The 13,411-nt window shown below is 47.6% G+C and overlaps 2 protein-coding genes across 3 annotated transcripts; one reads left to right on the plus strand and one right to left on the minus strand.

The window, feature by feature from the left end:
* Positions 1-6: 6 nt before the first annotated feature.
* Positions 7-8,380, minus strand: lias (lipoic acid synthetase). The gene is made up of 11 exons (XM_062478715.1): positions 8,015-8,380; positions 7,478-7,659; positions 6,997-7,090; positions 6,815-6,895; positions 3,001-3,157; positions 2,576-2,633; positions 2,367-2,495; positions 1,284-1,429; positions 1,058-1,128; positions 801-912; positions 7-661 (listed from the first exon to the last, which is right to left on the minus strand). Exons 1-11 carry the CDS (start codon positions 8,096-8,098, stop codon positions 606-608), a joined length of 1,170 nt encoding a protein of 389 aa, XP_062334699.1. The 5' UTR covers positions 8,099-8,380; the 3' UTR covers positions 7-605.
* On the plus strand, positions 8,373-13,124 carry rpl9 (ribosomal protein L9). Of its 2 annotated transcripts, XM_062478717.1 has the most exons (8): positions 8,381-8,441; positions 9,051-9,097; positions 9,212-9,327; positions 9,773-9,868; positions 9,992-10,124; positions 10,336-10,416; positions 12,349-12,467; positions 12,959-13,124. In XM_062478717.1, the coding sequence occupies exons 2-7, from the start codon at positions 9,052-9,054 to the stop codon at positions 12,453-12,455; spliced, it is 579 nt and encodes a 192-aa protein (XP_062334701.1). In that variant the 5' UTR covers positions 8,381-8,441; position 9,051; the 3' UTR covers positions 12,456-12,467; positions 12,959-13,124. The 2 variants fall into 2 exon arrangements, with proteins under 2 accessions (XP_062334700.1, XP_062334701.1); XM_062478716.1 differs by lacking the exon at positions 12,349-12,467 and having other exon boundaries at positions 8,373-8,441.
* The last annotated feature ends 287 nt before the right edge of the window (positions 13,125-13,411 follow it).

A 13,411-nucleotide genomic window follows, 5' to 3' on the forward strand; every position in this document is an offset into this window, starting at 1 on the left:
AAAATATTGTTTTGTAAGTAGTTTTTATATACTATTAGATGCATAAACCATGTATACATTTACACAAAATTCAGATAAACCTTTGCCAGTTTCACCTGCTAAGTCTTCTTAAAACAATCAGGTCAAGCATTGTCTCCAACATTATCTCTCAAGCATTATCTCTCAAAAGGTAACTCTCATACGCCTCTCTATTGTAGCATAACCCATCTCGCCTCAATAACTCCATCTTCTCAGTGCTTTGGGGCCAGTTTTCATATTTGGACCCTCCATGACCTCAAAGATCATGACTAGAATCCCTGAGCCTGGTCCCAACATCCTGTCCTCCAGAACTAAGGCTCCAGGTGGAATAAAAAGAAACTATAGAATATAAATTATATGATAAAGATCCTGCAGTTGATATATTATAATAATATACATACTTAAACCACATAAACAAAAACGTGTTCATCTTGATTTCTGTAATGTGGAGATGAGAGACTAATCCAGGGCTAGCCCTGACCCTAGGACAGGAGGGAAGAAGAAGGGAAGACAGAAGAGAGAAACAGGAGGGAGAAGAGAGGAGGCAGGGAGGTCGAGCAGCACGACCAGAAGGTGGCGATGAGCTTCTACTCGGTTGCTGCTTCAGTTCTCCTCTCCAGCAGGTTCTTCAAGAAGAACTCACCTGGGAGGGAGGACGTAAACACATAACTCACCTGGGAGGGAGGACGTAAACACATAACTCACCTGGGAGGGAGGACGTAAACACATGGTAAATAGAGTTTCTAGCTTGCTAACCCTGTGCTGCTGTAGTTGTTTCCTACCTGCTTTGTAGGAGGATCTGACGAGGGGTCCGCTGGCTGTGTAGAGGAACCCCAGCTCCGTGCCCACCGCCTCCCAGTGGGCAAACTTCTCAGGAGTCACATATTCCTCCACCTACACACAATTATGTTAAGTGTTTATTTGTGTAGAACTTAAGTAGTGTCTGTTGGGCTCCATGTATTGTCCCCGAGTGTGTGTTTGTCAGTGTATGTGTGTGTGTGTGTGGTTGTCAGTGTGTGTGTGTGTGTGTGTGTGTAACCTTCAGGTGGCGTCTGGTGGGCTGCATGTATTGTCCCAGTGTCAGACAGTCCACTCCTGCCTCCCTCAGCTCTGTAACCATAACAACACAATGTCAACATCCTCCACAATGGCAACATGACTAATTGTAAATGTAACATCAATGCCACGGCAACATCACACAACATCATCTCTCCCAGCCCAAGCATGATGGAGGTCTGGATGTGTGAGGGTGTGTGTGTGTGTACCTGTGAGTGTGTTGTGTATCTGCAGGTCAGTCTCTCCCAGCCCCAGCATGATGGAGGTCTTGGTGAGGCCACGGGGCATGGTTGCTTTAGCGTGTCTCAGGACGCTCAGCGATTGGTCCATGTTTGCTCGGGGGTCGCGCACCTGCCTGGGGTCAAAGGTCGTTAAGATTAAATATAACAGGCTAAACTAACCCACAGTGTTCCTGAGTTAGATTTTAATAGAAACTAGGAACAGTGAGAAACATGGCTCCCCTGCACTACCTGCTGGTCAGAGTTGGTACCTACACTGAAGCCAGATCAGCACGGAAGTAAAAAACAAAGCCTAAAGAGGTAAATCACATCCTGGTTCTATGTCTCCCACTGCAACCCTGGGGCTGTGTGCATGCAGTGGGTCAGGGGTTAGAGCAGCCTGGGGCTGTGTGCATGCAGTGGGTCAGGGGTTAGAGCAGCCTGGGGCTGTGTGCATGCAGTGGGTCAGGGGTTAGAGCAGCTTGGGGCTGTGTGCATGCAGTGGGTCAGGGGGGTTAGAGCAGCCTGGGGCTGTGTGCATGCAGTGGGTCAGGGGTTAGAGCAGCTTGGGGCTGTGTGCATGCAGTGGGTCAGGGGGGTTAGAGCAGCCTGGGGCTGTGTGCATGCAGTGGGTCAGGGGGGTTAGAGCAGCCTGGGGCTGTGTGCATGCAGTGGGTCAGGGGGGTTAGAGCAGCCTGGGGCTGTGTGCATGCAGTGGGTCAGGGGGGTTAGAGCAGCCTGGGGCTGTGTGCATGCAGTGGGTCAGGGGGGTTAGAGCAGCCTGGGGCTGTGTGCATGCAGTGGGTCAGGGGGGTTAGAGCAGCCTGGGGCTGTGTGCATGCAGTGGGTCAGAGGGGTTACAGCAGCCTGGGGCTGTGTGCATGCAGTGGGTCAGGGGTTAGAGGTTAGAGCAGCTTGGGGCTGTGTGCATGCAGTGGGTCAGGGGTTAGAGCAGCCTTTCTCAACCCTGGTCCTCCGGCCCCCCTACACTGTATATTATGGACATTTCCTTCTTCCAATACACTTGTTTTTAATCGTGACTAACCCTAACCCTGATTCAGATGACTGGCTTACCTCTGCAGTTCGCGGACTGTCTCCACGTTGTGGGCATACACATCCAGCCCTGATTGGGCGACCTTCTCCACCGCCATCAGGTCGCCACGGAAATCAGGGGTCAGACATTCCACCAGTATCCGAAAGTTCCTAAATACACATTTGATTTTGGGTAAATGTTTTGGTATATTTCAGATTATTTAAATGATTTCTGGTTTGAGGACGTTTACCTCTCCTTGAGGCTGGACACAGTCTTGGCGATGTGATCTGCCCCTCCGTCTGACAGGTCTGAACAGGAAGCAGGAGGTCAGAGGTCAGTCAGGGGTCAGAGCTGACCCTAGCTCATACTCTTACTGGGTCCAACAGTCTGTCAGGACTGATGCACATGCTGTCAGGACTGATACACATGCTGTCAGGACTGATGACAGTTCAAATGTATTATATTTCCATCAATTTGAACAACAATGTCTAAACACCATATGTAATTAAAATGGTTGGTAGAAATGCAGTCTGTATTCTAATCTACTTGGAGGAGTCGTTCTTTATATTCTCCTCACTCCTGCCATTCCAGCCACTACAAGGAAACAATAAGGGTCAGGGTTGAAGGTCAGGGTTAAAGGTCAGGGTTAAAGGTCAGGGTTAAAGGTCAGGGTACCGTCTCTGTCCACGGAGGTTAGCACCACGTAGTCCAGCCCCCAGGCAGCGATGGCGGCCGCTGTGTTGGAGGGTTCGTCAGGGTCCAGAGGCGGCGGCAGGCGGGCGGTCTTCACCGAGCAGAACCTGCAGCCTCTCGTGCATGTGTCCCCCATCAACTGCAGACGGAACAAGAGTTAACGTAACCCTAACCCCTGTTCGATTGGTTAATATTAGCCGCCAGTCACTGTTTGTCACTGCGCTCCTTTGTCCCGTGACAGAGATCTAACTACATTTACATGTATTCATTTAGCAAACGCTTTTATCCAAAGCGACTTCCAAGAGAGAGCTTTAAAAAAGTGCATAGGTCAATGATCATAATCAACGAGATTATTGCAAAACATTGCGGGTAGCCAAAACATGAAGCATACATTGTTAAAAGCAAATAAGTGCCAATAGGAGGAAACATAAGAGCATGTGGTTAAACAAATTAAACAACAACTCAAAAGTGCAAGTGTACCTGTACCTGTAGGAAAGCAAGCAACAATAATACAATTTACAGCGAGTACAAGTAGTTAAATCAGTTAAAAACTAAACAACAAGTGCAACAACTAGCACACAAAATAAATCTACAACATACAGTTAGGTCCATAAATATTTGGACATTGACACAATTCATCATTTTGGCTCTGTATACCACCACAATGGATTTGAAATGAAACAATCAAGATGTGCTTTAAGTGCAGACTTTCAGCTTTAATTTCAGGGTATTTACATCCAAATCAGGTGAACGGTGTAGGAATTACAACACATTTTATATGTGGCCCCCCCCTTTTTAAGGGACCAAAAATAATTGGACAAACTAACAATCATAAATCTAATTGTCACTTTTAATACTTGGTTGCAAATCCTTTGCAGTCAATGACAGCCTGAAGTCTGGAACCCATAGACATCACCAGACGCTGGGTTTCGTCCCTGGTGATGCTCTGCCAGGCCTCTACTGCAACTGTCTTCAGTTTCTGCTTGTTCTTGGGGCATTTTCCCTTCAGTTTTGTCTTTAGCAAGTGAAATGCATGCTCAATTGGATTTAGGTCACGTGATTGACTTGGCCATTGCACTGTGAAGCGCCGTCCTATGAGTTCTGAAGCATTTGGCTGAATCTGAGCAGATAATATTGCCAGAAACACTTCAGAATTCATCCTACTGCTTTTGTCAGCAGTCACATCATCGATAAATACAAGGGAACCAGTTCCATTGGCAGCCATACATGCCCACGCCATAACACTACCTCCACCATGCTTCACTGATGAGGTGGTATGCTTTGGATCATGAGCAGTTCCTTCCCTTCTCCATACTCTTCTCTTCCCATCATTCTGGTACAAGTTGATCTTGGTCTCATCTGTCCATAGGATGTTGTTCCAGAACTGTACAGGGTCTTTTAGATGTTTTTTGGCAAACTCTAATCTGGTCTTCCTGTTTTTGAGACTCACCAATGGTTCACATCTTGTGGTGAACCCTCTGTATTTACTCTGGTGAAGTCTTCTCTTAATTTTTGACTTTGACACAGATACGCCTACCTCCTGGAGAGTGTTCTTGATCTGGCCAACTGTTGTGAAGGGGTTTTTCTTCACCAGGGAAAGAATTCTTCTGTCATCCACCACAGTTGTTTTCCGTGGTCTTCCAGGTCTTTTGGTGTTGCTGAGCTCACCAGTGCGTTATTTCTTTTTAAGAATGTACCAAACAGTTGATTTGGCCACACCTAATGTTTTTGCTATCTCTCTGATAGGTTTGTTTTGATTTTTCAGCCTAAAGATGGCTTGCTTCACTGATGGTGACAGCTCTTTGGACTTCATATTGAGAGTTGACAGCAACAGATTCCAAACACAAATACCATACTTGAAATGAACTCTAGACCTTTTATCTGCTCCTTGTCAATGAAATAACGAACTCCCATGAGGGAATAACATACACCTGGCCATGGAACAGCTGAGCAGCCAATTGTCCAATTACTTTTGGTCCCTTAAAAAGGGGGGGGGCACATATAAAATGTATTGTAATTCCTACACCGTTCACCTGATTTGGATGTAAATACCCTGAAATTAAAGCTGAAAGTCTGCACTTAAAGCACATCTTGATTGTTTCATTTCAAATCCATTGTGGTGGTATACAGAGCCAAAATGATGAAAATTGTGTCAATGTCCAAATATTTATGGACCTAACTGTAAATGGGGCGATCGCCGGCTGAGCGGTTAGAGAATCGGGTTACCAATCAGAAGGTTGCCAGTTAGATTCCCGGCCGTGCGAAATGACGTTGTGTCTCTGGGCAAGGCACTTCACCCTACTTGCCTCGTACTAAGTACTAAGTATCAAGTATCAAGTACTAAGGGTGCTATCAAGTACAAAAACATATTTTGAGCCCTGCATCAGGGTATATGCAGGCATCCTGAAGTTCAGTTAAATACCTTTTTAAGACTTTTTGAAGACCTCTACATATTTTAAGACTTCATCGCCACTCTAATCTGCTACAAACCTTTAACTTAATAAACAGTTGTAGTTTGTAAATAAATCTATAGAGCACAACCATACAACAGAACTCAGATAAGCTCGGAAGAAACAAAGCTTGAAATAATACATTAAAGAAAAGGCAATGTTATTAAAATATTTGAATGTTTGAGTTCAGCGAGTGGTGATTCACCGCAGTATTGAGACACCAGATTATCCTCCGCGCGCATCGTTGATTTGCCGCCCGTAGCCACCCTGATATCGGCAGACGATGGGGCAGAGGTCGCTGTCGTAGCTGTTTTGACAAGTTCAGCTGTCGTGTTGGGTAGTGGTGTCGCTGGTGGAGCACAGAAACTGGCGATTGCAGGCTGCGGCTGCTCTATGCGGCCAACGGCGGCCTTGTGGCTAGCACCGTGCATGTGGGACTTGACAGCGTTGATGCCCATCGAGGCTACGCTAATATTTTTTTACAACATGTACAGTAAGCCTCATGGTTGTTTTCAGCGACAGGCTTCAGCCATTGTATAAACTCATCCTTCTCCAACCATCAGTCCGCAAATTTACATTTCCCCGTTTCGCGACATTTGGAGGGCGACACATCACCTAACCACGTCTTTTGCAAAATACGTTGTTGTTTATAATAGTCATGGGGAGGAAAATAAATATATTCATGCATACATTTATACAAATTTAATACCTCATAAAATCGGGATTAAGACTTTTTAATACCTTTTAAGGGCCTTAGTTTTCCCAAAATGGATAAACTTTTAATACTTTTTAAGACCCCGCGGATACCCTGATATATTCTAACCTTAACCCATCCTGTACACATATACAGCCGTGGCCAAAAGTATTGGGAGCGACATACATTTTGTGTTTGCAGAGCTTGCTGGGCCTTGGCATAAAATAACTGCTAACATAATTTCAGTAAGTCATATCATCAGCACAGGGGAAAGTGTGTACTAGTTCTATCCAGGTGAAATCACTCTATCATTCTGATTGGGTTTTAAGAGCAGATTGAAAGCTGTAAAAGAGGGGACTATTTCCATATATTGAAAATCTTCGCCCCAATAAAGCTTTAAAAAATATTAAATGTGCCTTATTGTGATTCCAGTATTCTATAGAAACATGTGAAAACATTTTCCTCAAATACTGAACCAGCAAACTTTGCAAAACACAACATTTGTCATTGCCAAAACTTATGGCCACAACTGTACATATCCTGACCTTAAGAGATAAGTGAGCACCCACCCCCTCCTCAAGTGCTACGGAGACAGGGCGTTGCTATGGAAACAGGGTGTTGCTACAGAGACAGGGTGTGCAGCCAGACTCACCATGATGGTGGCCGTAGCCGTGGCGTACTCTCCCCCTCCCCAGCACTCCCCGATGTTGGGACACCTGGCCTCCTCACACACCTGGGCAGGAAACACACACACATGGTGGTAATGTCACATGTGCTACATAACCACATGTGACAGAGATCATCTGAAAGGATGAAAACACAATGGTGGCTCACAGTGTGCAGGTTCAGGTCTCTCAGTGTGTTCTTCAGTTTATTAAAGTTCTTCCCAATGGGAATCTCAGTCTTCAGCCATGGAGGAAGTCTTAGCCTACACAGACACACACACACAGACAATTCACTTTAAATATGATGTAAAGCAAATTCCATGGCATCCAGTACATTATATACGTGTGAAATTATGGGAGTCAGGTGGCTGAGCAGTTAGGGAATCGGGCTTGTAATCTGAAGGTTGCCAGTTCGATTCCCGGCCGTGCAAAATGACGTTGTGTCCTTGGGCAAGGCACTTCACCCTACTTGCCTCCGGGGGAATGTCCCTGTACTTACTGTAAATCGCTCTGGATAAGAGCGTCTGCTAAATTACTAAATGTAAATGTGAAATTAGTTCCTGAAAGCATGTGTAAAGCGCAAAAACTTTGTCGCACTGAAATGTGATTGCAAGTGCAAGTGATTACTTTTATTTCAGAGCCCCACCCACCTCTCTCCTTTTTCTCTCTTCAGAGTGCCTCTGTATTCCTCCCACTTGCTCTTCTCCGACAGCTCGCCAGTGATGAAGTCCTGTAGGTCAGGTCCATCGTCTACCAACAACTCCTTCTTCCTGTCGGGCCGTGTCGGAGACGACTTGGCGGCTGTTGTCAAACTGCTACTAGAATAATACACCTTGCAGGGAGACAGTCAAGTTCAACACACTGTCCAAGTCGATGACTAGTACACTAAAACTAGAAGACTGAAACCGAGAAGCTAACTGGTAACAACGTTTATTACTGTAATTTCAGAACAACTCAACTCAGATAGTTAACTGCTGTTATGGTGCAATGTCCTCCTACATTTCTACGTAATTAACGTTAACTCAAGGCCCGTGACCATAAATCAAGCTAGCTAGTAACGCATGAGCTAGCTAGCTCTAACTTGGGCTAGCAGCATTCGTGCTCGGCTAGCAGGTAATTGTCTAGATAACCGATATATCTAAAGATCTAAACATCTTACACAAATTATAATGAAATAGCGTACTTACGTGTGGATTGCATTTAGGATTCAGCCACAGGTGATTGCTGGATAAACGACCCGCTACAAAACAACCTTGTTTGACCAGAGCCATGACATTAGCGCCTCACAAGCAGACGGCTGTAGTTATGCTACTGTACGTCAGTTGTCTGGAGAAGACTTTGGTCCGACACAAACTCACAGACGGAAAGATAACGTTCGGCTATGTGCCTGAAACTAAATATACTTCTGAAATGGCGTGAACAAAGTTCTGGTGTAAATCTGATGTCATGATACTCAAGCAGCAACTCAAAATGGCTCAAAGAACACATATGTTATCATAGCTAAAACTAATCCATGAAATGTCTAAAGAGGTCAGGGTGGTGACGTAAGCACGCACGACTGCTACAATAACGTGATTACGTCCTTCCTTCTCCCTTTCCTCTACTACCGGCGAGGTAAGAAAACATGGACTAGATCTTGGGCTTTTAAAATCTATGTTCATCTGATCATTTCTATGTTGCACGTACAAAACTTTTACATTTATAAATTCGTAGTTTGAATATGCGATTTATGTATTTTGTATGTAATCAAAAAACATCCAGATTACATAATAAAGAAGGGTGTTTTGCCATCGATACCATCATCCGTTTATAGGCCTTGGCCCCGTTGTAGCCTACTTAATTATCCATTGCTAAAGTGTGTTTAATGAGTTAATGCAGTCACTTCGAGTAGTTATTCTGCTGTCTGGTTTTGAATGGTAGAGGTATTGCAGATATGATCTGTTCTATTAATTTATGGCAGTGCTGTCCCCCGCGTAGATGTGGCTGCTAAACAAGACCGTCTTCTCAGCCTTAAAGTTGCTACCGGTTCATTTGAACATTGACCAATAACTCTGGTTGCCCGTAGTTGTCCAGGTTACTAAGCTGCATGTCCATGATCCCAGCCATGTGGCTAGCCGGTTTTGGTTCAATGTCGGCTTCTCCTCGGGGATTATTAATACGTTGCATCTATCGACACAAACGGCGATATCAATATGGCTAACTTTAACCCTCATCCGTTGGCAGAATGAAGACCATTCTCAGCAACCAGACTGTCGACATCCCCGACAACGGTAAGCCCCCTAAACCCCCATTATGTTGCCCAGATTCCCGCTTCCAAAGGGGCTCGTTATTAACATTCAACTTGCTGTAATCAGAGGGTGTAACTTCCTTGCTCCGTGTTACAGTCGAGGTGAGGCTGAAGGGCCGGACGGTGATTGTCAAGGGCCCCCGCGGGACCCTCCGCCGGGAGTTCAACCACATCAACCTGGAGCTCAGCCTGCTAGGCAAGAAGCAGAAAAAGGTGGGTGGGGGTCATGCTCAGGAAAGCTGTGGGGTCTAAGTATTTTGACATTAAAAGCCATGTGTTGATCAGCCTGCTGGCTTCTCAGTGGATGAGGGGGCTGGGTAGTGGTGGATGAGGGGGCTGGGTAGTGGTGGATGAGGGGGCTGGGTAGTGGTGGATGAGGGGGCTGGGTAGTGGTGGATGAGGGGGCTGGGTAGTGGTGGATGAGGGGGCTGGGTAGTGGTGGATGAGGGGGCTGGGTAGTGGTGGATGAGGGGGCTGGGTAGTGGTGGATGAGGGGGCTGGGTAGTGGTGGATGAGGGGGCTGGGTAGTGGTGGATGAGGGGGCTGGGTAGTGGTGGATGAGGGGGCTGGGTAGTGGTGGATGAGGGGGCTGGGTAGTGGTGGATGAGGGGGCTGGGTAGTGGTGGATGAGGGGGCTGAGTGTGTCTTCTGTCCACAGCTGCGTGTGGACAAGTGGTGGGGCAACAGGAAGGAGCTGGCCACCGTCAGAACCATCTGCAGCCATGTACAGAACATGATCAAGGGTGTCACCATGGTGAGTGACTCCTTGACCTCTGCTCCTAACTTGTGTTCAGTATCAGTGGTTTGGCTGGGTTAAGTGTTAGTTGTGATGAGCAGGAGGAGGATGTCTGAGCGTCTTGTTTCCTTTCATCTCCAGGGTTTCCGTTACAAGATGCGCTCTGTGTACGCCCACTTCCCCATCAATGTTGTGATGCAGGAGGGCGGAGCCCTGGTGGAGATCAGGAACTTCCTGGGAGAGAAGTACATCCGCAGGGTCCGCATGAGGGCAGGTGAGCTACAACCCGTACACGCCTTCTTGACACACACACACCCTCCAGTCTGCATGAGGCAAGGTGAGCTGCAACACACCTAGCTACACACAAAAACACCTACCTACACACGCCTTCAGATCCCCTCCAGGTGTGTGTGTGTGTGTGTGAGAGCCAGCCATGAAGTGCCTGTGTGAGAGACCCATGCTGAAGCTGTCCCTCCTCCCTCCAGGCGTGGCCTGCACGGTCTCAGCTGCCCAGAAGGACGAGCTGGTGCTGGAGGGGAACGACATCGAGCTGGTGTCTAACTCAGGTGAGTCCTAGACTGCTGCTCCATCAGCTACACTCATCCAGCCTCTGTCTGGACAGACGCGCTCCACTACATCACATCCAGGTCCATGTTCTTCTCAGTCACCCCCCAATACCTCCTCTCATGCTAGCCCAGGAACCCCAGTGGTACCAGAGCTGTCCTCATGCTAGCCCAGTGGTACCAGAGCTGTCCTCATGCTAGCCCAGTGGTACCAGAGCTGTCCTCATGCTAGCCCAGGAACCCCAGTGGTACCAGAGCTGTCCTCATGCTAGCCCAATGGTACCAGAGCTGTTCTCATGCTAGCCCAATGGTACCAGAGCTGTCCTCATGCTAGCCCAGGAACCCCAGTGGTACCAGAGCTGTTCTCATGCTAGCCCAGTGGTACCAGAGCTGTTCTCATGCTAGCCCAGTGGTACCACAGCTGTTCTCATGCTAGCCCAATGGTACCAGAGCTGTCCTCATGCTAGCCCAGGAACCCCAGTGGTACCAGAGCTGTTCTCATGCTAGCCCAGTGGTACCAAAGCTGTCCTCATGCTAGCCCAGTGGTACCAGAGCTGTTCTCATGCTAGCCCAGTGGTACCAGAGCTGTCCTCATGCTAGCCCAATGGTACCAGAACTGTCCTCATGCTAGCCCAGGAACCCCAGTGGTACCAGAGCTGTTCTCATGCTAGCCCAGTGGTACCAGAGCTGTCCTCATGCTAGCCCAGGAACCCCAGTGGTACCAGAGCTGTTCTCATGCTAGCCCAGTGGTACCAGAGCTGTTCTCATGGTAGCCCAGTGGTACCAGAGCTGTTCTCATGCTAGCCCAGTGGTACCAGAGCTGTTCTCATGCTAGCCCAGTGGTACCAGAGCTGTTCTCATGCTAGCCCAATGGTACCAGAGCTGTCCTCATGCTAGCCCAGGAACCCCAGTGGTACCAGAGCTGTTCTCATGCTAGCCCAGTGGTACCAGAGCTGTTCTCATGCTAGCCCAGTGGTACCAGAGCTGTTCTCATACTAGCCCAGGACCCACAGTAGACTAATATGGTTTGTTTTCATTCTAGACCAGCTAAAATAGTAAGTGCATGTGATCTGGATGTCACTCAGGCTAGCTAACACCTGCCTAGGTCAGACTGTTGATCTGTTCAGCCTCCCATAGCGACCCCCGGTTTGCCTTTTCTTCAACATGTTGATGTCAGCCATGCCCTTTCCCCTTCTAAAACAAACCCTCTACCTCACTTCTGTCCTCCATCATATATAACTACCTTCCTGAGTCTCATCATATCTTCATATGTGAGCACCTGTTAGCACCTCATATCCTCACCACCCACCTCATATCCTCACCACCCACCTCATATCCTCATCCTCACCACCACCTCATATCCTCATCCTCACCACCACCTCATATCCTCACCACCACCTCATATCCTCACCACCCACCTCATATCCTCATCCTCACCACCACCTCATATCCTCATCCTCACCACCACCTCATATCCTCATCCTCACCACCACCTCATATCCTCATCCTCACCACCACCTCATATCCTCACCACCACCTTATATCCTCACCACCACCTCATATCCTCACCACCCACCTCATATCTTCATCCTCACCACCCACCTCATATCCTCATCCTCACCACCCACCTCATATCCTCATCCTCACCACCCACCTCATATCCTCATCCTCACCACCACCTCATATCCTCACCACCCACCTCATATCCTCATCCTCACCACCCACCTCATATCCTCATCCTCACCACCCACCTCATATCCTCATCCTCACCACCCACCTCATATCCTCATCCTCACCATCATATCCTCATGCCCACCACCACCCCAGTTTCCCTTTCCTCCTCAAATGTTTGACCTCCCCTGACCTTTAACCCTGTGACCCCTGTGTGTAGTGGGCCTGTTGCTCACCGGCCGGCCTGTGTACTCTCTGTTCCAGCTGCTCTCATCCAGCAGGCCACCACAGTCAAAAATAAGGATATCAGAAAGTTCTTGGATGGTATTTATGTGTCTGAGAAGGGAACGGTAGTGCCAGTGGACCAGTAACCTCCTGTAGAGGTTAGCCCTTCAGCCTCCCCCCACCAGCAGGGGGAGCCACCTGCTTCTGTGTCTGTCTGTTGGTCATGGTGGAGTGCCATGGAGATACCACTGTCTGTTCCGTTTACATCACCATGGAGATACCACTGGATTCTGTTAACATCACCATGGTGATGCCACTGTCTGTTCTGTTTACATCACCATGGTGATACCACTGTCACTGTTTACCTCCAGAGGCGTTTCTGTTCATCCCTGATATCATAATGCATTGCAAGGTTGTCCCATGTAGACCATATCTAGAACACTGCCAACATTGCAGTTAAAAGGCTTATCTGAGGGCTATTGCATGGGTTTATTTGGCTCTGTCAACTTAATGCTGAAGTACATTACTAACCACATCAGTCATTTATAGCTTCAATGTTAATGTGCAAAGAGTAATGCATACATACATATTTAGTTTATTTTTATTTTTAGATTCTCCTTTTTGCTCACCTGTCCCGTCCTCCCCACAGCGGCCCTCATCCAGCAGGCCACCACCGTCAAGAAGAAGGACATCCGGAAGTTTCTAGACGGGATCTACGTCAGCGAAAAGACCACAGTGGTGGAGCAGGCCAACGGCTGAACCATCAGGATCAACTTCACCAATAAAATTTACTCTTTTTCAGTGACACCCAAAAACCTGGCCTCCGTCTCTTCTGTTCTGACCGAAGGCTGAACAGTCTTGGGCCCTTGTAGCATGAGTATGGTGTCTAGGAGAAAACATCTCAAACCTTCTGAAACTGGGGATATCCTCATATATCCTGAGCCCCATGGTGGATTTTGCAGTCGGATCCAGAAAACCTTCCTGCAAGGCCACATCCAAGCTTCTTGTTACCCTCTGCAAGGAGGGTCAAACTGATACAGACCATGAATTCCTTTTTGTCAACATTTCTCCACGTTTTGCTCTTGCAGCTCAGCATTTCAGA

This window comes from Osmerus eperlanus, chromosome 14 (genome assembly GCF_963692335.1).
Source record: "Osmerus eperlanus chromosome 14, fOsmEpe2.1, whole genome shotgun sequence".
Taxonomy (NCBI): Eukaryota; Metazoa; Chordata; class Actinopteri; order Osmeriformes; family Osmeridae; genus Osmerus; species Osmerus eperlanus.

Bases quoted from the DNA above. Each gene is read 5' to 3' on its own strand.
- rpl9 (XM_062478716.1), top strand. From the start codon at position 9,052: ATGAAGACCATTCTCAGCAACCAGACTGTCGACATCCCCGACAACG. The intron at 9,328-9,772 runs GTGGGTGGGGGT...TTCTGTCCACAG, and splicing joins TAGGCAAGAAGCAGAAAAAG to CTGCGTGTGGACAAGTGGTG. The intron at 10,417-12,958 runs GTGAGTCCTAGA...TCCTCCCCACAG, and splicing joins CGAGCTGGTGTCTAACTCAG to CGGCCCTCATCCAGCAGGCC.
- lias (XM_062478715.1), bottom strand. From the start codon at position 8,098: ATGGCTCTGGTCAAACAAGGTTGTTTTGTAGCGGGTCGTTTATCCAGC. The intron at 7,091-7,477 runs GTGGGTGGGGCT...GTGTCTGTGTAG, and splicing joins AAGAGAGAAAAAGGAGAGAG to GCTAAGACTTCCTCCATGGC. The intron at 1,129-1,283 runs GTACACACACAC...TTATGGTTACAG, and splicing joins GATACACAACACACTCACAG to AGCTGAGGGAGGCAGGAGTG.